The sequence below is a fragment of the Rhinichthys klamathensis genome, unplaced genomic scaffold (genome assembly GCF_029890125.1).
Source record: "Rhinichthys klamathensis goyatoka isolate OS25496 unplaced genomic scaffold, OSU_Roscu_1.1 h1tg000056l_1, whole genome shotgun sequence".
Classification (NCBI taxonomy): domain Eukaryota; kingdom Metazoa; phylum Chordata; class Actinopteri; order Cypriniformes; family Leuciscidae; genus Rhinichthys; species Rhinichthys klamathensis.
This window is the reverse complement of record NW_026606601.1, coordinates 3,855,166-3,882,003: the sequence shown is the minus strand read 5'-3', so window position 1 is coordinate 3,882,003 and position 26,838 is coordinate 3,855,166. Positions and strand designations below refer to the sequence as shown.

The window sequence follows — 26,838 nt, the reverse complement described above, 5'->3', positions numbered from 1 at the left end:
TAAAAAAGGTAATTGCGACTTTTTATTTCACAATTCTGACCTTTTTTTTCTCTCACAATTGCGAGGTTTTACATCTCACGATTCTGAGAATTGTGAGTTGGAATTCTAAGGCCGTGTGTCCACCAAAGCGTTTTTAGCCGGCTGAAAACGCTAGACGCTCTGCTGAAGACGCCTAGCTTTGGGCGCTTGAAAGCGTTTTGGCAGCGCAGCGTTTTTTCCGTTGAGACGTTTCGTTGCTATGATACAGAATATCCGCAGCACAGTTAACTTGTAACTTATTTCGCAGATAATTTGTTTCATACTAAAAATAATTTTTTCCATTTTGTTCGGTTAGCTCTGCTGGTTGATGTCATTGTACAGAAAGAATGTTGTGACAGTTGCTCGGTGTGGTATTAGCCCCGCCCCTCCTCCACTGTGATTGGACGGCTGGGTAAAAAGTGACAGTGATGAGCGCTGCGTTTTATCCAAAGTTGAACATTTTTCAACTCTCGGCGACCAGTAAAAACGCAGAGCTCTCAGCGCTTCAGCATGAAAAAAACGTTCAGCACCTCGTTACGCTCATGGCGTTCTAAAAACACGGCGCTCCCATTGAAAACAATTGAAAACGTACGCCAGGCGCGTGGAAAAACGCTTTGGTGGACACACGGCCTAAAGTTGTGTTATTTGTGTTATAAAGTCAGAATTGTGATATAAACTCGGAAGTAATTCTGACTTTTTTCTCAGAATTGCATGTTTATATCTCGCAATTCTGACTTTATAAAACGCAATTGGGAGATAAAAAGTCAGAATTGCATGATATAAAGTTGCAATTGTGAGATAAAAAGTCGCAATTATCTTTTAAAATGTTTTATTCTGTGGCAGAAACAAGCTTCCATAGATCAGGAAAGTTCATAAAAGTATCCTAAAAGTGGTAAAAGACCTGAAATATATACTGCATTAGTCATATGAACTACTTTTATTAGATTTTTATAGTGCTGCTTTTGTATTATTTTTGGTGCTTGGCAGCGTCCACCGTCCACCTCATTCACTTAATTTTTTTTGGGGGGAAAAGCAGCGTGAACATTCTTCCTAACATCTCCTTTTGTGTTTTACAGGAGAAAGAACATCATATGGCTTTATAATGACATGAGGTTGAGTAAATGATGACAGAATTTTCATTTGTGGTTATTCCTTTCAGATACTTCTTTAAGATATCACAAACTAAATAACAGCCTAAAGGGCATTAAAACAAAAAATCCCTCAATCGATAATTCAGCAGATTTCTCAGATTAGAAGATAAAAAGATTTCCAATAAAGGGTTTCCTGTAGTGCAGCCAGCGAAAAACCTGCCAGCTTGAACACAAAAATCGTATCCATTACAGCACAGCGAAACCGATTTGTCAGGGCAGCATCGCTGTTCAATTATGAAGGTTATAGTCAGTATCAAACCAGCAGAACATAATTTTGTGCGATTCAATCAAATCTTCAGGATACAAGGAAATCATTTTCCTTCGAGTCAAAGCAAATTAATCTCACGGACAGGATGAAAACGAATAAACCCTCTGACGCACACAGGAGAGAACTGGAGAGGTGAATTAGAGATGGAAAAGGGACACTGTTAACATGTATAAAGCGACAGGCCCTCTGAAAGGTTACAGTAATAGCTCTCCTGTCTTCTGTATCGGAGGAGAAATTTAAGGTTGAATTGTCCACCTGGGGCTACTTCAAGATACCATCACTCATGTCCAGATGCTTGCTCATCCTCTTATTCACCTTTAAGGGCTTCTAAACCCTCATTCATGCTTAAAATGTCATCACTTGACCTTATAGTCTGTGTGAGTGTCTGAACATTGATGGGTGTTTGAATGTATTTTTCCAAGACAGATTTATCATGAGCAAAAAAAGGTACCTTAAACTCATAGGACTCCTCAATGATTACTTCAAGTTTTACATGTTCACCCAGAGTCGGGCGTCCCATCTCAGCAACACGCCTCTCATCCTTCTCTCTTTTAGTCAGGGTGTCCTCTTCCCCGTCCTCTGAGAGAGATAGACAGAGCAGAAAAAAGAGGTACAGGAAATGTGATGGAAAGGAACAAAACAAGATGGTGAGTCTTTCATGAAATGCATAAATCCATAAAGTTGTTGAGTTGATTTGGTTTGCTCACACGTGCACTCCTTATAAAACCACACTTTACAGTGGACAGATGCAGATTTGTACAATTACATCATTTGCAGGGTTTAAATAAAGTCTTAACATCTGCAATGTGAGCTATGCTATGTTTTCTTTAGAAATATGAGAATGCAATATTTCTCATATTGAGAAATATGAGAATGCTGTCAATCTGGACTTGAAGAAATGTTTGAAGGTGTAGGCCTTTTGGATGCTTTCAAAATATAACGAACAACGTTACTAATCTCCAATAATGAATGGATAACTGATAAAAGATATTTAATGGAACAGTTTGCGCAAAAAAAATAATGTTGTCACTCCCATGTTGCTCCAAACCGCTATTATTTTGATTCTTGTGTGAAACCCAGAAGGAGATTTTTGGCAGAATGTCCGAGTTTCTGTTTTCCATACAAGGAAGTGGATGAGGGGGGAAAAGGCTGGGATAAAAAAAAAAAAAAAAGGCTGGAAATACATTATGATGACATTTGTTTTTTATTTTTGGGTAAACTATTCCTTTTAAAGGGATAGTTTACTCAAAAATTAAAAGTCTGTCATCTTTTACTAAACTTACATATTAAGGTAAATAAACTCACCCTAAATTAAATTTGTTCATCATATAAAGCAATTGTAACCCTTTTACAAGACTTGGATTAAATCGCTTGGTTCATCTGGATTCATTTTACTATGCCTCTATGAACTTTTCAGATCTTCGACATTTTGGCTAGGAGGGACAGAAACCTCTCAGGTTTCATTAGAAACATCTTAATTTGTGTTTCGAATATAAACCAAAGTTTGATGGGGTTGGACATGAGGGTAAGTAAATGATGTCAGAAATGTCCTTTTTGGGTGAACTATCCCTTTAAGATACCACAATAAGACAATTCCACTAAAGTCAACCAGCATTGATTCAAAACGCTTATGGGATTAAATGCATGAATTTAGCATTAATCACTTTATTCCAAACCTGTTAAGTAAATACTATAGCTCTTGCAAGTTACACTAATGAGGAAATGAGACAGTTGAAGAACTGTTTTCATCCTCTCTATCGCTTTATCAACCAGGGTTCTGGCTCAAACATGCACACGCAATATTAGATCACACATTTATATTAGTGACACAAGGAAGAATGAATTAAAAGGAAGAGAAAGGGATGAACAGGAGAGGAAAATGGATACCTGTGATGCTGATAATGGTGGAGGGGATTGGCTTGTCTCTACCCTGCACTTTCCGGTACACATCCCTGCCTGATGAGCCCAAACACATCGACTGAACAGTGTTAGCACAGATGCTAACAGATTTACAGAGCTTTATCTATGATGGAGCACAACTAAATAAAGCTTTATAAAGCAGATTATGAAAATTTCAATTATCACTTGAGAGAACAGAGCAAATATGTAATACCTCGTTGACAGATTAATTATAGTGTGCATAGTATATAAACCCAGCAACAAAAAGAAACGTCCCCTTTTTCGGTATACTGTATTTTAAAGATAACTGTAAAATCCAAATAAGCTTTACAAATCTGTATTGGAAAGGGTTTAAACAATGTTTTCCATGCTTGTTCAATGAACCATAAATAATTATTGCACATGCACCTGTGGAACAGTCCTTAAGACGCTAACAGCGTACAGGTGGTAGACAATTAAAGTCTGTTACAATATCTTAACCCTCATCATTCCCTCGCACTTTGTAACACATCTTTCCCTCGTGGGTCAAAATGACCCGAAGCCCTAAAATTATAGTTCTTCTTTTTCTTTTTTTTTGTCCAGAAAGCTTATTTTATTTCATTTTGATAATATTTTTTCTATTTTTGAATGCAATTTTTGGGAGATTTTTTGATTTTATTTACCTTTCAATTACTAGATTTAATCAATATATAATAAATAAATTCCTCACACACATTCCTCCCATTCTTTCAACTTAAATTCAAAATAACACAATTTCATGCATGACCCTTTTAATTCAGCTCAAAATATCTTACATTGGGTGTCTTTGTCGACCTCTTGTGGAAATAAAATAATATAACATGATATTTTATGACTTTTGCCACTAGATGGCCTAATAGCTCTATTTGGAGTAAAAAAGCTGTTCCGCAGGGTCCTAAAGTCATTGAGATACACATTTAGACATTATAAAATATTTTTTTTTATATTAAAAAAAGTATTTTTAGTTTGATTTTTGAGCATTTTTAGGTTTTTCTATGTGGACTGAAGCATTCCTCGCATTCCATTGATTCCTAAGGGGGTCAAATTGAACCGCGAGGGAAGGATTTGTTACTTTTTTAAATTTCAACCACAAAACTCCTTGAATCCATTAAAAAAAATTGTGTGTATTTGTGGTTCAAGTGCGACAAACGTCATAGGGTATTGAACCCCTCTGATGAACATTAAAAAGTGGGTTTCGGGTCAAAATGACCCGAGGGAAGGATGCGAGACCTTTCTAACCCCTGTTTAACTACAGTACGTATGTGCGCCCTCAGACGTGTTTGAGAACTTGCAAGTACCTTGGTGGAAGAGTGGAGTAACATTTCAGGCCCTGTTTACACCTGGAATTAAGATGCGTTTTGGTCATCGGCTCACAAGTGATCGGATCACAATGTTCTCTCACCATTCCTGATGTCACACAAATATTTAAACTATTTGATTGGGGAAAAAAGCAGTTGAATATGAGAGGACGTTTCTTTTTTTGCTGAGTATATATTTAAAACATATAATCTCAGACCCTGATGCAAATTTGGTTTAAAGTAAATTTAATTACATTAAATAATGTTATAATATTTATATTTAATAATATTTTGTATATACTATATATTAAAATCATATAAAATAATTTATAATATATATAAATATATAATATCGCATAATTAACGATCACGCAACCTCAATGCAATGTAGGTTTATGATGCTAAACGGGGATTATTAAATTATATTTATAATTTAATATTTTTAATATATATATAATATAATTTTTTTTAACATTTTTAAAGTTACAAATAATGTAATCTCAATGAATGTATGTCATAAAAGGTCAAAAAATGGTGAAACGGGTCATGAAGGCTACAATAGTTAAGATAATGAACGCTAGATGATATAATAATTATTAGAGAACTGCTGTTTAAAACTATTTTAGATGGAGTATAACATGTCATGACTCATCAACATGACGTCAACTTCCAATGTAAAAAATCAACCACACCCTCGCCTGAATAGCATTCATTAAATTCTTCTGACTGACATACACTATGCTAGTTTACTATGCACTGTTCTCTCGGTGATGAAATTTTCCAGTTACAGACACTCCTTGGACACAATATTTAAAGTGCAAAAATGGTGTTTGAAGAATCAATGTGAGTGCTGTCACAGTTGAGCGAGTTTGACAAGACTGTTATGAAAGCAGACACGTCAGCTTAAGGCAGACTAGCTATGCATTCTCATTAGGATCCAGCCAGTTTGCCTTAGGCAATAATGCCAACGTTGTTGCCCATCACACAATGTATTTTGTGAAACTTTTTGGCATGCAGCAAATGTGGCATTTCACAAGTAAAACAATTCCAGTGGGTTCAGAACACTGCCACAGCAACAAAAAAAAAACTTAACTTTGTAAATTAGTGATGTGTACACAACTTGAAAATGAGACTGTAATTATGTTTCAATTGAGTATATGAGTTAGTTTCAGAAAATGAAGTAAACATGTTTAGTTTTTATTAGAGACATGGACTGTGTTTGAAAACTTAAAAACATTATTGATTATTTAAAAAAAAAAATGACGATTGGTTATAAGAATAAAAACGTCTGATGGACTGGTTAACAAAAGTTAATTATAAATGATTATTTATCAAATAAAATGACTTATTATTATCAATTTATTAATTGCTTTTTAAAATATTTATTTATAATCAATTTAAATTTGGATTTGCCCACTTAAAATTCATTTTTTACAGAGAAATAAGCATTGTTGACATTACTATCGAACAGCCGTAAAATATAAATTATTTATCAAATTAAAATGAATTGTTATTATTGTTTATAATTTATAATAATATATACATAATTTTGCCCACTTACAATCCAATTTCTACTGAGAAATAATCATTGTAGTCCTTATTTTTGGAAGCAGACATAAAATATAAATGATTATTTATTGAATTACAAAATTATTATAATTATTATTTATAATAATACTTTTTTATAAATAATATAAATATAATTTATTCTAGGGCTGTCAAACGATTAATCACGATTAATCGCATCCAAAATAAAAGTTTGTGTTTACATAATATATGTGTGTGTACTGTGTATAATTATTTTGTATATAAATGCACACACGTATATATTTAAGAAAAATATGTTATTTATATATAAAAATGTTTATATTTATATAAAATATACATTATATATAGGCTACATTCAGTCTATATACAGTATATACATGCAAATATTTCTTAAATACACATGCATGTGTGTGTATTTATGTATTAAAAATAATTATACACAGTACACACACATATATTATGTAAACACAAACTTTTATTTTGGATGCGATTAATCGTTTGACAGCCCTAATTTATTCACAATATATTTTGGGCAATTCAATATATTTATATTTTTTGAGAAATAAGCATTACGTTCAGACACAGCCATGATGAACAAACTGCAATCTAGTCTACTGGATATTCTATAGTCTCCTGGACTGGTCATGCGAGCTATTTCTGCTGTATAAATAAAGGGTTACTTAACAGGAAAGAAAGCAAAGCCAATTAGACACTTAGTATCTGTCTCTGGTTCTATATGAGTGAATGAGCCTATCAAGCGAACAACACACACTAAAATACTAGTTTAAACAGTGTGACAAACAAAGGCTCAAGCTCAACGTCAAGCGAACACACTTGATGTTGTTATATTTAGCTCTCAGCTTGGTGAAAAGTCAAATTGAATCTCTTACCATAAAGCTGCTTATCTATCGAAGAAAAGATTATCATAGAAAAAATTACATCTACGACTGCGAATTCATTCGCTTGGTTAGCGAAGCAAGTTAGCTTAGCTAAAGAGTTAGCTAAGCATTTCCAGTGATATATTACCATACCTGTCTTCACGAATCCACCTAAAATCACAAAAACACAGCAAAAATTAACTCACTCTGTTCATTTCATGTTTTAATTGTCTGGTTTTAGTAAAGATAGGAAATTATGTCGGTATTGGCCGAAATTAATGCATAAATAAGCTTTAGCATAATTTGATTATTTTGGTGACCAGAATTGATATCAGAGACAATGTCCAAATATATCACACAAAATATGGCATGTCCTTGCTGTAAAGTTCAATTTAGCTTGACAAGCAACAAAACAGCATTAACCAGCATATAATTGGCATGGAAAACAATGCTGGTCTTTGCAGCATGGATAGTTAAAAAATGGTCTAAATTTGAACGAAGAGCTTATGCATAGTATTAAATAAAAAATGTTATGATCATGTGATGAGATGAACATTTTTAAAGTGATTTACAGATATAAAGATTAGGGGGGAAAAGAGACAGCTTACCACATTCATGCAGCAACATAGCTGATGTAGACAAATGAAAGAGAGACAGGACAAAAAAGAAAAGTAAAAATGGAGATAAAGAAAGAACAAAATGATTATGAATTCACCAACACAGACAGGGATAGTGTGCAATAAGATTGTGTTGCTAAATTTGGGTGACTCCAGGTGGGAATGGGGCTTAGAGATTGTCTCTGAAATTGGACTGTGATTTCATTAAACATTGATAAATGGGGGACTTTTTGAATTTTGGACATCTAAATGCTCCATTATATACCATTTTAAAAGTATGGGATTGGTAAGATTTTTTAAATATGTTTGTAAAGTAGTCTCACCAAGGCCGGATTTATTCGTTTACCTATTTTAGCATGTTGAAAATGACAAATCTGAATTTTCAGCATCATTAGTGAAAATGTCTTCGGTGTCACATGATGGTGATTTGATGCTCAAGAAACATTTATTATTATTAGCAATGTTGAAAACAGATGTGTGGAGTTTCTGTGGAAACTCAGATTTTTTTTAAGGATTCTTTGATGAATAAAAGGTTCAAAAGAACAGCATTTATTTGAAATAGAAATATGAATAATGTTATTGTAATAATGTAAAGTATAAACTGCCAATTTTTATCAATTTAATGTGTCCGTGCTGAACAAAGATGAATTTCTTTTTTAAAAAAAATCATACATTCAATTTAACATTAATTTAGTGTGACTGATTAAAATAATAATAATGATAATGCAATAAATAGTTCATGACCTGTTCATAAATGTCATATTAAGGACATTTCCTACCAATACAGCAATTCATAAAGTACTTTAATGTTTTAAAGTAACACTTCAACAGATTGACAAACAACTGATTGGATTGGGATGAATGAATGGAGATAAAACAAAAACATATTGAATATATTTTTGTCTGTCACAGAAAATACATAACATCTTAAATGATCTTCATTTGTGGGATTGTGATTAATAGATGAATTATTGAGCATCTCATGTAATTAATTATCTTATATTTTTAGTTCAATTGACAGCCCTAAAACAAAGTATTAACAATATGAAATTTGAAAAATGAGAATGACGTCAAGGAAAATCTAACATCATATTCCTGAATCAATTTCGTTCTGTTAGTACAGAGACCATGAGATCTCACAGGCTCTGGAATTTGGCAGGAATCCCATGTATCGGCAGCACATTATGGTTTCAATTGTCTCATCCTGACCTGAAGTAACAGTCCCGACAGCTTTTCTCTGAGAGAGCTCTTAACCTTTGGCCAGGAGGGAATATGGAGGATATATCCACTGAAATTGAGCAGTAAGCGGGAGGAAAACTGCATTACTGCAGCAGTAAAACGAAAGGAGAGGATCAGCTTTGAAGGAGGAGCGGAGGAAGACAGAAGCCAGAATAAAAGGCAGCTGCAGAAAAAAGAAAAAGTCTTGTTTCAATCGTTTCTTTGCTATCTTTCACCTGTCCATCCCCTCCTCCTCCATTCTGGTTCCTGCAGCTCTAGGAAGAAGTTTGCATGCTTGTCATACTCCTCATGGTCAAGAATTTTAACCTTTATGGTCTTCCTGTGGGGGGAACATAAAATCACATTTGAGGAATGAAGCATGCTTGTGTGTTCACACATTTGGGCCTCAAAACAAAAAGTTCATGAGCCAATCAAATCCCTGAATAATTATGACACAAGACTCTCCATTCCTATTTGATTCATAAGTTTGTCCAGCAGAGTTTATCTCCAACCCTACTCAAACACAACTAAACCAGCTAATCAAGCTCTTCAGGATCGCTTGAAAATCACAAGTTGAAACAGGTTGGAAATAAACTTTGCAGAGCAGTGGTTCTCCAGGAGCAGGGTTGAAGACCTCTGATTCAATGACAAGATACACTTTATAGTGTACGTTAGGTCTAGAGAGGTTGTGGGTGGAATGTGAGCCAACTAACTGGCTTTGTATATTAACACTTCCAGTTCAGCCCTGAAGATGGCAGCTGTTACAGGGAAGTGGGACCAGGGGAAGACGACATCCCACCTTTTCTCGCACTCATTTCCACCATTTGTGGCTCTCCAATCTCCAGGAAGAAGTTCTTATTCTTTTCATACTCCTCGTCATCGATTATATTGATCTGAATAGTTTTGCTGAAAGAGAAAGAGAGAAAGAAAAAGAGCACAAGTTTGCAGACATGAGATAGGCTGAAGAGCTGAAGAAAAGAGTAGAAGCATGCTGGAGAAATAACCGAAAGCAAAGAAAAGCAGAATGAAAGAATACGGACAAGTGACTATGTTGTAAGCAACATCAAACGTTAATAAAAAATGAAAAACAAAGGAATAAAAAAAACTAAAAATGTTTTTGTCATCATTAATATTTCTTTCTTTTGTTGAACACAACAGGAGCTGCTATGCAGGATATCCACAATGTTATTTCCCATGCAATGAAAATAAATGTTAAAAATAAATAAATAAATATATTTTTTGACAGATTTTGATTTTAGGGTGAACTACCCCTTTAAGGTTTATATATATATATATATATATATATATATATATATAGCTATTAGAAAAGAATTGGATTAATTCCCTGAAGGAAATGGAAAAATCTGTGACATATTGTGCTCAGTCTGAATGAATTGTTTATCTGCACATGCTGTGCATGTTTATTATCTATCTAATGAGTGCTTTACATGCTCACACTCAAATAGAGCAGCATATATATCATCATATAATGTGAGAGTCAGGGGCAATGGAAATCATGTGAATAATGATCTGCAATCACAGCTGTGTTTACTGGAATATACTGGCCTAAAAGCCCTTTAAGTGCTTCTGTCTGGTTTTGTGAATAATACAACAACAGGCTATCCCTCAATCTCCCTTTGTCATATATATTTTTTTAAATTGTATCAATTTACTAAGACCATTACACAAGTCATTGTAATAAACTGCAACACAAAAATAATCTATAAAGTTTAAATCTCACCCTCTACACAAGTCAGCAATGTTAGACCAAGAACAACCCACTTCGATAGAAGGGTCTGTATGATGGACCAACACAATCTCATGGCAATTCGTAACTATTTTGGTATTTACTTTTGGGCGAATTGGTGGCTAATTCATATGAATGTATACGATCTTGTGTGTTTTCGTACAATTTGTTTACACCTCAGTGGTGGTTAGGTTTAGGGATGGGGTTATAGGGGAGGACCTTTCCAGCTTACTTTTTGAAAAATCATACATTTTCGTACGTTTCACGTCCTACCAATTCATACCAAATCGCCACCTCAAAAAATATTTACGTTTTTCAGTGAGATTGGGTTTTATGGACATATTTATGATCTATTTCACAAGAAAAACACACACACAAAAAATTGTATTTGCACAAAAACTTTTTTTTACCTAAATTGTTTAAAATCAACCAAAGATCGCAACTGCCAGTTTTTAGACAGCTCTTGCTACATCGCCTCCTTGTCAAATTGTTTCGTTTTCCCGTTAGATTAGGTTGGATGGACATATTTATGATATATTTCACAAACAAAACGCCCACACACACACACACACACACACACACACACACACACACACACACACACACACACAAAAAACAATCAGCCACTCCAAACGCAAATGCAGTTTTCAGCCATCTCTTGCTATTTGTTTGTGGAACGTGCATCAGCTGATCGGCGAACAGCGTGGGCATGTCATCAAGAAAGAACACACAGAAAGCTAAAACACATCCCTTGAAATACTCTCTACCTTCATCCAAGCATGTGCTCAAAATAAACCCTTCCTCTTGACTACAACTTGCATCTACAGTAAGCTCCGCTTGTCACAAAATCTTGAATTTTTCTGCCATCAGCACACTTCTGCTAGGGAACAACAGAGAATTGAACAGTGTAGTGGGTGATTCTATGAAACGGGTGCCTTTTTCTGTGTGATGAGGTGATTTTTTTTAAGAACATCAAGATTATAAACATTGTACCAGCCAAATAATGTGTTGAAGTATTAACAAATTCTATCTCAAGCTAAATAAATATATTAGTTGGAATTTCATAATGCATTCAGAAAGGTAACAAGATTGATATAATAGTTTAACAAAGGGTCACAGTACTTCAAACTACATACGATATTTCTACAAACCTTCACATTTCAATTATCAACTGTTTACTGTGCCAGAGACGATCCGCAACCTCATTCTGGACTACTACAGCATTTTCAAATTGAGAGTTTCATCAGGAGCGGTAACATCTGCCTGGCAACGGCTAGAGAAGGGTATTATTAGCGGCTGTACAATCTCGGTACCACTCTTCGCTCTAGCCATGAACATGATTGTCAAATCAGCAGAGGTGGAATGTAGAGGCCCCACGTCTAGATCTGGTCCTCGGCAGCCACCCATAAGAGCCTTCATAGATGACCTTACTGTGACAGCAGCTTCAGTCTATGGGCAAGGATGAGTTTTAAGCCAGCCAAGTCCAGGTCCCTGGTCCTAAAGAAGGGCAAAGTGACCGGTCGGTTTCCGTTTTACTTTGGAGGGGTCACAGATTCCATCAGTAACATAAAGACCAGTCAAGAGCTTGGGGAAGATCTTTGACAGCTCTATGAAGGACACAACCGCTCTCCAACAAACCAGAGACGACATGAAGAACTGGCTCACTGCAGTCGACAAGTCGGGGCTTCCAGGAAAGTACAAAACCTGGATGTAACAGCACAGGCTTCTTTGGCCCCTTCTCGTATACGAAGTACCAATGACAACGGTAGAAGCACTGGAGAGAACCATCAGTCCGCTCCTCAGGAGGTGGTTAGGGCTCCCACAGTCTCTAAGTAACATCGCCCTCTATGGCCATTCCAACAAGCTGCAGCTTCCCAGCAGCAGCTTGTCTGAGGAGTTCAAGGTCACAGGCGCCCGGGAGGTCTTGATGTACCGAGATTCCTCCGATGCCAGTCTCCTCAGCTGGAATCTGCGTTAAGACGGGAAAGAAGTGGCAGGCTCAGGAAGCGGTGGACAGAGCGGCGGCACGGCTGAGGCATGGTGTCTTGGTTGGCAGCGTGGCGGTGGGGCGTGCAGGCCTGGGCAGTTTTCCTAAGCCGCACTATGACAAAGTAAGAGGGAGGGAGAAGCGTCAGTTGGTGCAGGACGAGGTGCAGGCAGAGGTGGAGGCCAGACCAAGATGGTCGGTATGAAACAGCAAGGTGCCTGGACTAGGTGGGAGAACGCCGAGCAGCGTAAGATCACCTGGGCAGAGTTGTGGAGCTCTGAACCACTGCGCATCAAGTTCCTCATTAGTTCGGTGTACGATCTTCTACCTAGCCCATCCAACCTATACCGCTGGGGCTTAGTCGATTCACCAGAATGCCAACTGTGCCAAAGGAGTGGCACACTGGAGCATATCCTCAGCTGCGTCCAAAGGCTTTGGGGGATGGGCGGTATCGCTGGCGACATGACCAGGTCCTAAGGGCTCTGGCAGATACAATCACCCCAGCGATTCATAGTAGTAAGAGTCAGCATCCCTCCAAGCATACCATCATCTTTGTCAGAGCTGAGGAGAAAGCACATCAGCAGCCACGCTCCCCAGGTGGGCTCCTCGCCAATGCAAGAGACTGGCACCTTCAAGTGGACCTGGGAAGGCAGCTCAAGTTCCCGAATCACATCACGGCCACTTCACTCCGCCCAGATGTGGTGATAACATCGGAGTCGACCAGGCGGTCATAGTGGAGCTTACTGTCCCCTGGGAAGACAGATTGGAGGAGGCAAATGAGCGTAAGAGAGCCAAGTATGTGGAGCTGGTGGAGGAGTACAGGAGCAGCGGCTGGAAAGCACGTAGTGAGTCAGTGGAGGTCGGCTGCCGGGGATTTGCTGGACAGTCGTTGCTCCGAACACTCAAACTCCTTGGAGTTAAAGGACAACTGTGCAGACGAGCCATAAAGAACATCTCTGAGGCTGCCGAAAAAGCCTCACGATGGCTGTGGATCCGGAGGGGGGATCCGTGGAGTAGCACACGGAGTGGAGTAGCAGCTCCATTATGTTTATGGATAAGCACGCCACTTGGACACAGGCCGGGGACTGATCACCCCCGGCAGGGTCGCCCGGGCGATGGTGTCTGTTGATTAAAGACCCGAAACACCTGTTGCCCCCGGGTTCTTCACTGATGACGTATCCAACTAGCACCAGTAGGTGTATGTTAGAACTGTACAAAATCACAGGATCAATGATCATTATGTCTTCATTAACTAAGCATTATCTATCAATGACTTCATGTGTGTGGTCCCTCAACTAAAGTGGTGACTAGGTCCTTTGAAACACTGATGAACAATGTGCTATTAATGGTGTCATAACTGTGAACAAAGAAAACATCATAATCATGCGTAATAAATCATAATTCATGGTGATGTGCTCATCTTAGTTAATGTTTTAATTAAGGTCATGAAGTCATGAATGAAAAACGTTGAACTTGTGTTAGTTCCTGATGATTCATCAGATATTAATGCATGAATGAATGCATAATTCATGCATGAATTTATACATGAATTCATGATAATTCATGTACCCTTACCGTAAAGTGTTACCCAACTAATTATACCTTTTATAATTGTACAAAATACTACCTTTAATTTCCATATATATATATATATTTTTTTTTTATACGAATATTTGTTAATAGATTAAGACAATGGCTGGGGACAAGCTAAAAAAATATATTATGATGAAATGAGAAAATCTAAATCTAGAAAATCATAGAAAATTGAATCTAAAATATAATCTAAAAAATTGAATAGTTACAAGAAAAAAATATTCTACATTTATAAATCAAGCTGGCATTAGCTAAATCATTGTTTACAGATATTGAATGTGAAGAACACGAATGGCCCTTGTTTTGTATGTTTGAAAACCTAGCGAATCTAGAACAATTTTATAAGGCACATAATTATTATAATTTTGACTTTCCCCCTCTCATGCTCTTAAGATTGTCCACCTGTCTCAGTTCTGTGACCGGCCGTCTGCAATGACTCAAACCACAGATTGATAAACTATGACAATAACAAAAAGGACAAATTGAGACAAAGGCCTGCGTATGAAAGAAAGCACAGTGCCATTGTCTGCGTACAAATACTATAGATTTATGTAATAGTGTAAGCTCCCTGTACACTCAGGGTTTACGGAGCCCAGCCCCAGACATGCTGCACTGTGTTGTGTTACGGCTTGTTAAATGGGAAGGCCTGAGCAACAATGCCAGACATCCTGTTTACATAATTTACTAAGACCAAACACTTTCTTTCTCTCAGGGGCTGTTCACACAAAATGCTACTTAAGTTTAAAATAAGTTGTAGAGATGAGGCAACATGCTTTTAAAGGAATAATTTACCCCAAAATAAGTTATGTTAGAAGACCCCCTGCCAGTATAGAAAACAACACAAGCAGTCTATCAATTGATTTTATGGTCCAATCCACAGCACACCATCCCCATGTTTGATGATATCCAGAGGCGCTTCATCTACCGCAGCAATGCTTACCAAATATGGAGAGTAAACTAATGTGAAGAGTGGTGGATTTTTCCCTCATACACAAATTATTCTTATTTCCCGCTCTGTCATTTTGCACACAACACCAAACAATGATTCTTGACTAAACAAGCAGAGAACAAAAATTGCAGGTTTAATAATAAAAATGGAATAAAAACCAGAAGTCTAAAAGGAATGAATTTTTAAAAGCAATATAAAAAAATAAAAAAAATGTACTCACCCTCATGTGTTTTTTCATTAGAAATGTTTCCTTGGCAACTAAAAAAAAAATAGCAGTAAAACTGAAATAAAGCTAAATGAGCAAAATAGGAATAAAAAATAAATAATAATAATAAAAAATTACACATTTTTAACACTTTTTGTTGTTTTTGGAGCTTGACAGCCCCTGGTCCCGATCCTCTTTTATTATATGCACTGTAACATTCTGCAAACTGTATCCTTTTGTTTTCCACAGAAGAAAGAATACATGGTCATGGATGGTTGGACCAACATGAGGGTGAATAAATGATGACACAATTGATGAAAAGTTCCTTAAATAGCTTATATTTGTAGCTGCTTATGCTTTTAACTTCTTGTTTTAATTGAGCTGTTATGTGCTTTTGAATCATATTGGTTTGGAGGCATAAATATGAGTAACAAATATGGCTTTAAATGCTAAAGTCATAATAAAGGCCTTTGGCCGTATAGCTGTTGCTTAAATCAACAATGACCTTCGCTAGTGCGCAATACACATGAATGCTTCTATACAGTATAATGACCAATGAAGATGTAGGGTTAACTTCAGACAACAAGAATTTGTTGAAGCAACTGTGTGTGTGTGTCTGTGTTAATAATTCAAGCTTGAGTAAAAGAGAAGCCAGCTGGTTTTAAACCAGGAGGGCAAGGACAGACCTAACCTGCAGCACAGAGCGCCATTTGAAAATCACTGTGACAGTGACACCAGCTTGCAAAAGCCAAAGACACATTGTTTTCAGTTTATAAACGGTGCCTGATATTATTTGGTATCACCACAAATAGATCTACAGATCCTAATATAATATTACACACAACATGCATATACATGACACAGCATGCATACATCTCTGAACTATGTCAGTAAATCCATGAGATGGAAGTGATGAATAATCTACATGCAGGAAGCCAATTATATTTATTCCGATAACTAGGCATCAGCATGCCAGCTGAAGCATAGACGCATTGCTTATTTACTCTTATATTTATTTTGAAAAGAAACCTACAAACAAGACAGCAGCTAGCTGGAAAAATCATACAGAAAATCCAAGGTTAATGTACGTATATAGATATTCAAGGACAAATGCAGATTTTTGAAATGATGAGATGCAGATTTATGAGTGTCTTTGTTTTTGTTAAACACAAAAGATGATATTTTGAAAAATGTGAGAAACCAAACAGTCAAAGTTTGACATTGACTTCCATAGTTTTATTGTTTTTGTTTTTTTCATACTATGTTAGTGAATGGGGGGGAGAAAATCTATTTAACTCCAAAACAGGGTTTTTATCGTTAACCCAAACTAAAACTAAAAGCTAAAAAAAAAACAATATTTTCATTACTTGAAATAAATTAAACACTAACTGGAATCAAATAAAATAATTTAATTTCAGCTCTTTGACAAGGCAACATCTCATATCGTTAGTTTAAGTTGGACTACTAAAAACTATATCGACATATTAAAAAAAAACTAATAAAAATTTAAAACAACAAAATGAGTAAAAGTTTAACTAAAATGAAAAAGAAAATTGAAAATCTAACAACACTGTTTCAAATCGTTGAGTTAATTGCGTGTGCTTCACGCAATTAGAAAGAAAGAAGCTTCCTTATAGAAGAAAGCATACAGAGCTAAAATGATCAACTACGACTACTTTTAGTGCCGCTTCTCTCATCCGGTTTGTGACTGACCCATTTAAACCCAATTTAATGCCATTAAGGCTTTCTCCACTCAAAAAGCTAATCAGCGCCAGCGCTTTTCAAATCAGAAAGCCCCTGGCTCTTGACTCTCAGATGGTGACTGTGAGCTGGAATATTCATTAGCTGTTTTTCCCCAGTCCACGACTGAATGCTACGAAGACCCATAGCTTAGTAAGCCGGTGTGATGTGTAAAGCCAGGACTCCTATGGGGATCATGATGAACTCCTGCTGTGTATTGTTACCATAGCCAGGAACAGACTGTTACTTTCCCTTCCAAGATCTGTAATGGGATGGGATCCATTTTTAAAGTTTCTAGCTCTCTCCCTCTCTTTTCCTGTCGGTGATTACAATAGAATGCCATCTGATCAGCGTTCATTCATATGAAAGAACTGATTGAAAAACGAACAGGCGTTTTATAACCCAGAAGTTAGTGGAAGGGATTACACAAGCGTGAAGGCTGGTTGTCAGACACAGGTCCAGATCTACAGCACTGTGAAAGACACGCGACAGGGTGAAAGATGAGAACGAGACTGAGGGAATAAAAGAGGGATAGCAACACTGGATACACCATAAATAGAGCGCACAGTTTTACAGAGGCAGGATGAATCTTGGCAGATGCTTTCTAAGAGACTTCATGTAATATATAATACAGGCATATATTATTAAACTTTATATTATTAAAGTAGCTACAGGGTCTTGGGTTTATCTCCCAGGGAACACAAACCAGTGTTAATAAAAACTAAATCTATTAAAAATAATTTTTGTTTAAAAAAAAAAAAAAAAAAAAAACTAGATGACTTGGCAACTAATTGAAATAAGTTTAAATTAAAATACTGAAATTACAAAAACTGAAATAAAAATAAAGCTAAATGAAAATATATATATAAAAAAATGACAAAACAAGAACAAACCTGAAAATATAAAAATACACAAATGTAAAAGATTAATAAATACTATAATAGTATATAAATAATACTAAAACAACACTGACACAAACATTGATAAAATGTATACTTTGAACACTGCTTTGGAAGATGAATGAATGTTAATGTAATATTTTATTTGAATGTAATGTTTTTACTAATGTTTACTCATTGATAAAAACACAAGATAAAACTTCAAAGTGCTTAAAAACCTTTATAATGCACAAAATATTGTAAGATTTAAAGGAACGGTTAACAAAATCTAAACTTTTATCATTATTTTATTTCTGCAATGACATTCCGATACAATATGACTTTCTTTTATCAGTGAAAAGAAGATCTTAGGCAGAATGTGCATAATTTTGGGGAATAATATGAACTAATTTTATGGTACATTTTATGCCAGTATAAACATTTACATTTAACAGATACTATCCACAGTGACTTACAAATGACAAAAAGCGCAAGTAATTTATCATAATTGCTCATAAATCATCTACATTCCTTGCATGGGAGCAACTTGGACATTATGCTTAACATCTCATTTGTGTTTCACAAAATAAATAAAATGAATGAAAAAAGCTTCAAAACAAAATATGGTTGAGTTAATGATGATGACAATGTCATTTATGGTGAAAATATAAACTACTCCTTTACAGACTGTAAAAAATAGGCAGACTTTTTGGTGAGAGAAGATAAAATCATCTGCGCTTTCATGACACACATTCTGCTCAAGGCAAGCTGATCAGCTGTCCTGTAATTGAGTGACGCCACTAAAGATTGAGATTAGAGATTAGAGTGTTCTTTGTGACACAAGATAAGCCTACAACACCTGGGACAAGCCATACACACTCAAATACACACATGCTAAAATGTACTACACCCATGATATTCAGCTCATTTATCCCAATAAAAGTATATAAGATATTGGACAACATTCAGCCAGTATTAGCTATACAGAAAACACAACGCATCAACTAACATTCAAAATATAACCCTAAATGTCAGTTTATTAAATTTACTGCCCTCTTTGTCATCAAAGCAACAGAAATAGATCATTTTCTGACATCTTCTGTCTGTTCTCCTTCCCCGGGCAACTACAGACGGAGATTCAGGGCCATGGGAGCAGCTGAGTTTGGGTCAGCTTCCCTAGGCAAAAGAACTATTCGCCCTGGGAATCACTGCGGGTCCAAGTAGGACCTCCACTGGAGCAAAACCCCAGCAGAGAATCTCTCAAGAACCTCATCTGAAGGCAAGTATACTGCAAAGATTGACTCTCACCATTCAAGGTGAATCTTGAGTTGTTTATGCATTGAATTAAAATCAGATTAGATTAACAAACTCAACACATGTTGTTTACTTAAAGCTGCAGTCCGTAGCTTTTTTTGGGTTAAAAAATTATCCAAAATACATATTTGAGAAAATACATAACCAGACAGTGTTCAAAACTGTCTGCTTGCCGTAGCTCGATTCAAAGCGGTAAGCTTGTAATAATGTTTTTAATTCCAGTGGTACTGGTGGATTTCCGTGGGAGATTCGAGCATGTCTTTGCGTCATTACGTCACATCTGTGCACATAAAGGAGGAGTCTCGGCAAGTAGGCTATATTGCGTGTGAGGATGTTGGAGGTGGAGATTTATAGCCTTTTCTCACAGCACTTGATATAATTAAACTTATCAATTTGATGGCGGATCCAGAAAGGTTCAAACGACAATCACCAGTGACAACAGATTCACCCGCTGTAAAATGCAAAAGACTTCGTTCGGACTTCGGAGTGGCTACAGAAGAGACTGGAACCGGACCCATGCGAAAACAAGGATAATATCGGAAGGACATTACGCAGTCACGCAATGCTGACGTTGTTAACATTAACAATTTGAGAACAAAGTATAATTTGCACGGTTTTGCGTGATAAGATAAGCGATTTTTAGATTTAATCAGCGCGATTTACTGCAATGTCAGAACCAGAACAAAAGTGGATATTTCTTACTTGTTCAGATGACATTTTCCGGTGAAAATTATTATGTTGGTAATATTTCCTAAAAGAATAACTGCGGACTGCAGCTTTAATGAATGTGCCAGTCTAAAGGGTTTCTATAGGGGTTTCATGTGCCGATGCTAAAACTTAATAAAATTGTGCTTATATTATTACAAATAAAACACTAAAAACAATCATTTTTAATGCTACTAGTGCAGCACAACATTATAATGGACGGTAAAAAACATTTTATTTTGATATTTGCTAAAGATTATATGGGTAATTTTTTTTTACTTTAAGTGAGCATTAAAGTCCCCCTGTGGTGAAAATTAAGCTTTTAATGTTGTTTATATGTCTGTGGTGTTTTTAATATGCTTTAAGACAAACCATGTGTAAATTCATAAGTCAACACCACTGCTGAGTATTTTCTCCTTAAAACTGCAGTGAACCAAAGACAGTCTCAAAATCACTGTTTGAAATTGCTGATGTTTCTGACGTAACAAACTACCTTGTAACCAATCAGGATAATGTGTGATCGTCAACGAGTGGATCTCTGAGCTGGTGTGAGTGAGTGGAGGCGGGACTAATTTGCTTATTCATAGAACCATGTTTATTAAATGAGGCAAGAGTGCAGAGTTACATTTAAGCTATTTTAAGGCATGAAGCACTTTTTTCAAGTAAAAAACGTTTAAATATGTAATTTGAGTGATCAAAGATAAGTTTTAAGGAATAAAATTGACTAAATGGGGACTTTAAATGATGATTGAAAATCTATATCGACTGAAACCAATAAATAAAAATACAATACAAATATAATAAATCAAATAAAATAAAAAAAGGTTACCACATCGGCAAGTAAACCAGTAACTTTAAACATCAACATTACAAGAAGTCCACATCCAACATTCTTGACAACATCAAACTTGGCACAAAAGTGCTCAAATATAAATGTGATGCACTGAACAAGCAGCTCCCCAAATCTGGCACATACATTTGTCAAAAGCCTTTTTATATCCCATCTGTCTGTGTAGAAAGAAAGAAATCAGTGTGCGCACAAGTTTTGGAGTCTATAATCTTCTCCAGGCAGATTTTTTTTCATCAGGTTTATACAGTGCACTTGACAGCAGTGAAATGTCTAGTGTGCTTCAGAAAGAACTTCTACCTGTGTTTGCTTGGGGACAAAAAGACAGCAGGAAAAGAGTGTCAGAAGAAATGTCATGCTCTGTACTGCTGTAATCAACTGATGGAGACGACGGAGCATCATACTGTGAAAATGGACCTCAGTTATGATAAAACACGCATCTGCACAAATCCTTTGGACAAGACAAATTATTTGGTTAAATAGCATAAACACAACATCAATCCATCTAGATTTCTCATTCAACGTACAAATTTAAACACAAAAATACTCTGTAGGAGCATCACAAACACAAGGGCTTCCACACTTTTTAATCAATTCATTTCCATGGCTTTTCCTGTCGTTCATGATCACTGAATAAGAATTTCAAGTTGCAGTCTTGAGAATGAATAGGTTTAAAGGATTATACTAGTGAACAAATGCCTCCAATTAAACTGTTTCTAATTAGCTTGTGGCCACGTTTTACTCTACGGGCATTCACAAAAACCAATATCCAACCAACAACATATTTCTGAGCTGAGCAGAACTATGGATATTCACTATAAAAATTTGACATTTTAAAGAGGTCCTATTATGCTTTTTTACATTTTCAACTTTCTTTAGTGCATAATGTTGCTGTTATGTAAAATGATGTAAAAAATTAAGTGTTATTTTTTTACACTCAAGCATGAAAACCTATTCTATTAGACCCCAAAAACAACATCAAGGCTTTGAAAAAGAGCATAATAGGTCCCCTTTAAAACATTTTAAAGAAATTATGCTACATTTTAACATAATTTAACACATCAAAAACATTTTTTTGAAGAAACTTCTGATATTTCAAGGTTTTTAATAACCATGGCAATCTCCTTAAGTAAAGACAATGGTGTGGGTGACCACAGTCAATATTTGAGATACTGAATCATTTTGGACATGTGGTTTATTTACTGGCGTCTTAACATGCTCAATTTCCTGTGACACAATCTTTCCATCTTTCCTACTTGTATCCTAACAGCTAAAATGGGAGTAGTGTCCGACGTAGTTTGTTGTATTACGATAAAAGGCCACGCTCTACATAAAATCCAGTGTCTCGTATGCACTCTGGTATAGAACATCACGGATGAATCAGCAGTGACATTAATCTTCATCTGATTACTCCTGACATGAAGGCGACAGAAATATGTATGACTCATGAATTGTTATCATTTCCAGGCAGTTTAACATTTCTGAGGTGTGCAAAAGTGTCATGACCTTGCTACCTAATTTAACGGCTTTTGTAATCGGAACCGTGTCATTTTGTAAATACTGAAATCTTGAGCTGTATTCTTTGAGCTGTAGGCCCAGTGATTATTTGTTTTAAAATCACGTTTTTCTGAATCACATTATGTACATCAGATCTTCAGATATGCCAGAAACACAAATACCCAACCCAGTGTGATCAAGACAGGTGGACAGATGGCTTAATTTCAAAACCAGGTTACATTCCTAATCCTCTTCTTTTTGTCTACCACGTTCACCCTAATCTGTCCGATGGCTTAAGAAATGCAAAATATTGTTATTTCTCGCTTACAAATCCAGGCCTGACAGTGGAACTAACCCAAAGCATTTGGAAAAGATACATGAGCAAAAAAAGATTTAAATGAAGCATAGATGTCAACTACTTTCCGGGAACAGGTGGTAGGAGAAAGCTCATGAACAGCCAAGTTGATTTATAAGGGCAAAGAGTGAACATTTTCTTTGTTAGGAAAAACCTTTCGAAACTAGAATGGAATAAAAAGAAGATGGATGAAAAGCCAGCATACGTTTCAACCAAGCCTGGCACTAATGTCATCCATCCATTAACCAGTGGAGAATATAATTCCATCTCCATTCTGTCACTGCTTCTGATGGAATGTTGTCATTCCCGTGTGGAAAATATGGAAAAGTTCCTTAACAACTTACTGCATTAAAAAGTCCCCTGTCACATACATCACAGCCCGACAACAGTCAGCCGTTGGATTTAGTCAGAAGTCATTTATTTTCCAGCCTAAGGGACATTGCAGAGGAGCCGCTGCACTGGCTTCTAATAGGAATTTACAAATGTGATTATTTTTGCCAGATTTTTTTTTGTGCTTTTTGTGAGGGGGGAAATACATAAGTATATTATCATATTTCTCAAAATTCTCCACTATTGTTGCCATTTATAGACCCATGGACTTAATATTCTCAAGGACTACATGTGTAAAATTTTGTATATAGGCCAATTTTATATAAAAGCGTATTTGCTTTGAAAAGCCTTTAAACAGGTGATTTCAGTTTTAAATAAGAGGAACCATTATTTTAACTAAAGCACACTAAAAATCGAGTTAATCAAGGCATGTTCATCATAATATTTGTCACAAAAAAATTCATTAAGAAAAAAAAATTGATATTGAATTAGCAATTTTGGAATTTGGACCAATGAAATAACATATATTAATTATTAAAAATATTTACCAACTACTGTTTAAAGGTTAGATTTTTTAAAGGATACATTACATTTTTCAAAAATGATTACAATTTTTTTTTTTTGCAAATAAATTAAAACTTTCTAGTCATCAAGGAATCCATAAAAACCTGTTGAATGGTAGTGTACAAATACTGAATGCCATTGAATGGCCCAATGAGCAGTTAAACTTAATAAACTTAATAACAAATATATTATGAATATTTGATATATTGCCAAGCCCTATACTGCAGTATTTGCCTCCATTTCATGGTACTTAATTTTACTAAAGGACGCAATAGATTTGAACCAGCCTTGAGAAAACTCCCAAACGGAGGTAAGCTCGTGCCATTAAAAAGGAAATTTGTCTGGAAAAATACATTTCCCTCTTGAATTCTTACTGCTAAGTTGATGTTGTCCAAGGACAAAACTGGCCTAGAACAGATCAGGAGAGAGAGGAAGCGGAATGGAAATAACAGCACTTCAGAAAACAAGACCTATTCCTGGATACACTTGAGAGGGTATTATTTTGGACTACTTAAATGCAATCTGTGCTCCTCCACAACAAACTGGCAAGGTCTGTGATGAGGATGGCGACAGTGACAATAACGAGAGATGATAATTAAAGCCACACATCTTCCCCCACCCCTAAAGAAATGCGTTAAAAGAATATCAGGCAGGAAGCCCGACAGCCGCTGAGCGAATGAGCATGAAAACACAATCTGTCATTCAGAGAGCTGATGAGAGGATGATAAAGGTATGTGTACCACGGTAGGCTTCAGTCATTCCATGTTATTTCCCTAATAAGCCTCACTGCAGGATGGTTTTCAGGTTTTGAAGTTAAAAGAGTGAAGCAGAAAAAGGGTGAGCCATTATATTATGTAATGGGAGTCAACAAATTTAACAAGAATTTGAAGTGGCAGATCTGCTGCTGTGCGTGCAGCATTGAGAAACTACTTCAAAATCTTACAAAGATACAAGCTATGGTATAATATTAAGTAATTAGACTACTGTCAGGCTACCACACTTACAAAGGTAGAGAAATGTGCAAATGTATATTATATATATTGTAATTACAAAAAGTAAAGTCAAAAGTTTGGAACGTAACTATTTTTTATGTTTTTGAAAGAAGTCCCTTATGCTCATCAAGCCTGCATTTAAAAATACAGAATCAAAAATACAGAAAAACAGTAATATTGGTCAATATTTTTACAATTAAAGTATTTCTATTTTAATATACTTTAAAAAATTATTTATTTCTGTGATGCAAACCTGAATTTTCAGCATCACTACTCCAGTCTTCAGTGTCACACGATCCTTCAGCAATCATTCTAATAACTGAACTCAGTTATTATCAATGTTAGAAACAGTTGTGCTGCTTAATATTTTTTTTATAACCTGTGATACTTTTTTCAGGATTCATTAATGAATAAAAATGTCAAAAGAACAGCATTTATTCAATATAAATCTTTTCGAACAATTTACCGTAAATCTTTACTATCACTTTTTATCAATTCAACACATGTTAAATAAAAGTATTAATTTCTTTAAAAAAAAAAGAAAGAAAAAAAATTACGGACCCCAAACTTTTGAACAGTGGTGTATTGTTACAAAAGATTTCTTTTTTAAATAAATGCTGTTTTTGTTGTTTGTTTGTTTTTTACTTTTTATTCATTAAAGGATCCTGAAAAAAGTATCACAGGTTATAAAAAAAATATTAAGCAGCACAACTGTTTCTAGCATTGATAATAAATCAGCATATTAGAATGATTTCTGAAGGTTCATGTGACACTGAAGACTGGAGTAATGGCTGATGACAATTCAGCTTTGCATCACAGAAATAAATTATATTTTAAAGTATGTTAAAATAGAAAATATTTTAATTCAAATAAATCAAATAAATGCAACGATGTAGCATTTCATACAACCACACCACTCACTGGAAAAAGGAGCTTGGCTAAACTGGCAAAGCTACACTGATTTAAAAACAACTGAGCTACATTCACACTAATGAAAACGTAGTTCGCTACATTAGCATTGCTACTTTTAATTTGTTACTCCCCAACACTGTGGGAGCCATTTGATTTGCTGTGTGAAGCTTCTAGGACATATCTCAGAGCCAGAGAGCAGATCGATGCTCTCACGCAATGAAATAAAGGTTACGGCGGATAAGAGTTCTCCTCTCCTTCCACATATATTTAATTTATGCTAGTTTCTCCTCTCTACAGTAAAACATGCAAGAAAACATAGCTGTCTGTCATTGTGATCCATTTTTCCATGGTTTGTAGGAGGATATTTCCCATCTTCCTGCCTGCCCTCATGTTGCTGTTAGGCTGAAGTCATGGAAAATGAGAGAGACTGAAGGGAGTGAGAGAGAGAGAGAGAGAGAGAAAGAGAGAGAGAGAGAGAGAGAGAGAGAGAGAGAGAGAGAGAGAGAGAGAGAGAGAGAGAGAGAGAGAGAGAGAGAGAGAGAGAGAGAGAGAGAGAGAGAGAGAGATGGGGGGGGGGGGGGGGAGGCGAAAGCATGTATGGAACTTTTTGAAGTCATTTTTCAGGTTGAAAGCTGGTCTGACTATAAGAATAATCGAACCATAACCTGTCAGGAAAATCATTTTCAGACCCAAAAATGTTTCTATGCCGACAACAACATAGCTGAATTAATGTGGCCCAAATACTGTTAACATTCTCTTCGACTCCTCACCATGAAATTCTGCAGAGATTTTCCACAGCTCTAATTTTAAGCACCATATTTGTTATCATACATACGTGAAGGGGAATAGTGATAGAGTGATTTATATAGCGGCCTGGCTGCAATCCGTCTGCTGTTAATTACAAATTGTATATGCACTGTGTGTATTTTTGTAATGAATTCTTGGTAAATATTGCAGAATTTCATTTTGTCTTAATACAATTTAAATAAGCTGAAAAATAAATAAAATAAAAATTCCTACTTTTCAAAGACATGGTCCACTGAAGAGGCCAACCAGATTTATCTCTGCATGTCACTATCATTATTAGCATCAGCAGTTTAAAAAAAAACACTAAAGGGGAACGCAAAGTATGTGCTACATGTTATGTAGTGATGAAGAAATCTTAAAGGTGCAATAGGTGATCTGGGAAATGCTAACTTTAGCCTGCTAGCATTGAAAGCATAAGATCCCACCCTCCCTGCAAATCACCGTCCAAAGCCAGGCCTCCACCAAAACACATGGACGCGCACAGACCAGAAGCGAGACGACCA

At 35.9% G+C, this 26,838-nt stretch overlaps 1 protein-coding gene across 9 annotated transcripts in view; it reads right to left on the bottom strand.

Annotated features, from left to right (window-relative positions):
• Positions 1-26,838, bottom strand: part of slc8a1a (solute carrier family 8 member 1a) — a 54,368-nt gene that overhangs the window by 5,429 nt on the left and 22,101 nt on the right. For 2 of the 9 annotated variants that reach the window (XM_056248699.1, XM_056248698.1), the window contains exons 3-8: positions 9,713-9,819; positions 7,687-7,707; positions 7,232-7,249; positions 7,091-7,105; positions 3,325-3,393; positions 1,889-2,016 (exon numbers count right to left, since the gene is read on the bottom strand). In XM_056248699.1, the coding sequence (XP_056104674.1) occupies positions 1,889-2,016; positions 3,325-3,393; positions 7,091-7,105; positions 7,232-7,249; positions 7,687-7,707; positions 9,713-9,819 (358 nt within the window). Of the gene's footprint in view, positions 1-1,888; positions 2,017-3,324; positions 3,394-7,090; positions 7,106-7,231; positions 7,250-7,686; positions 7,708-9,149; positions 9,254-9,712; positions 9,820-26,838 lie in introns of all 9 variants that reach the window. The other 7 variants (XM_056248700.1, XM_056248701.1, XM_056248703.1 and 4 more) reach the window with 7 other exon arrangements.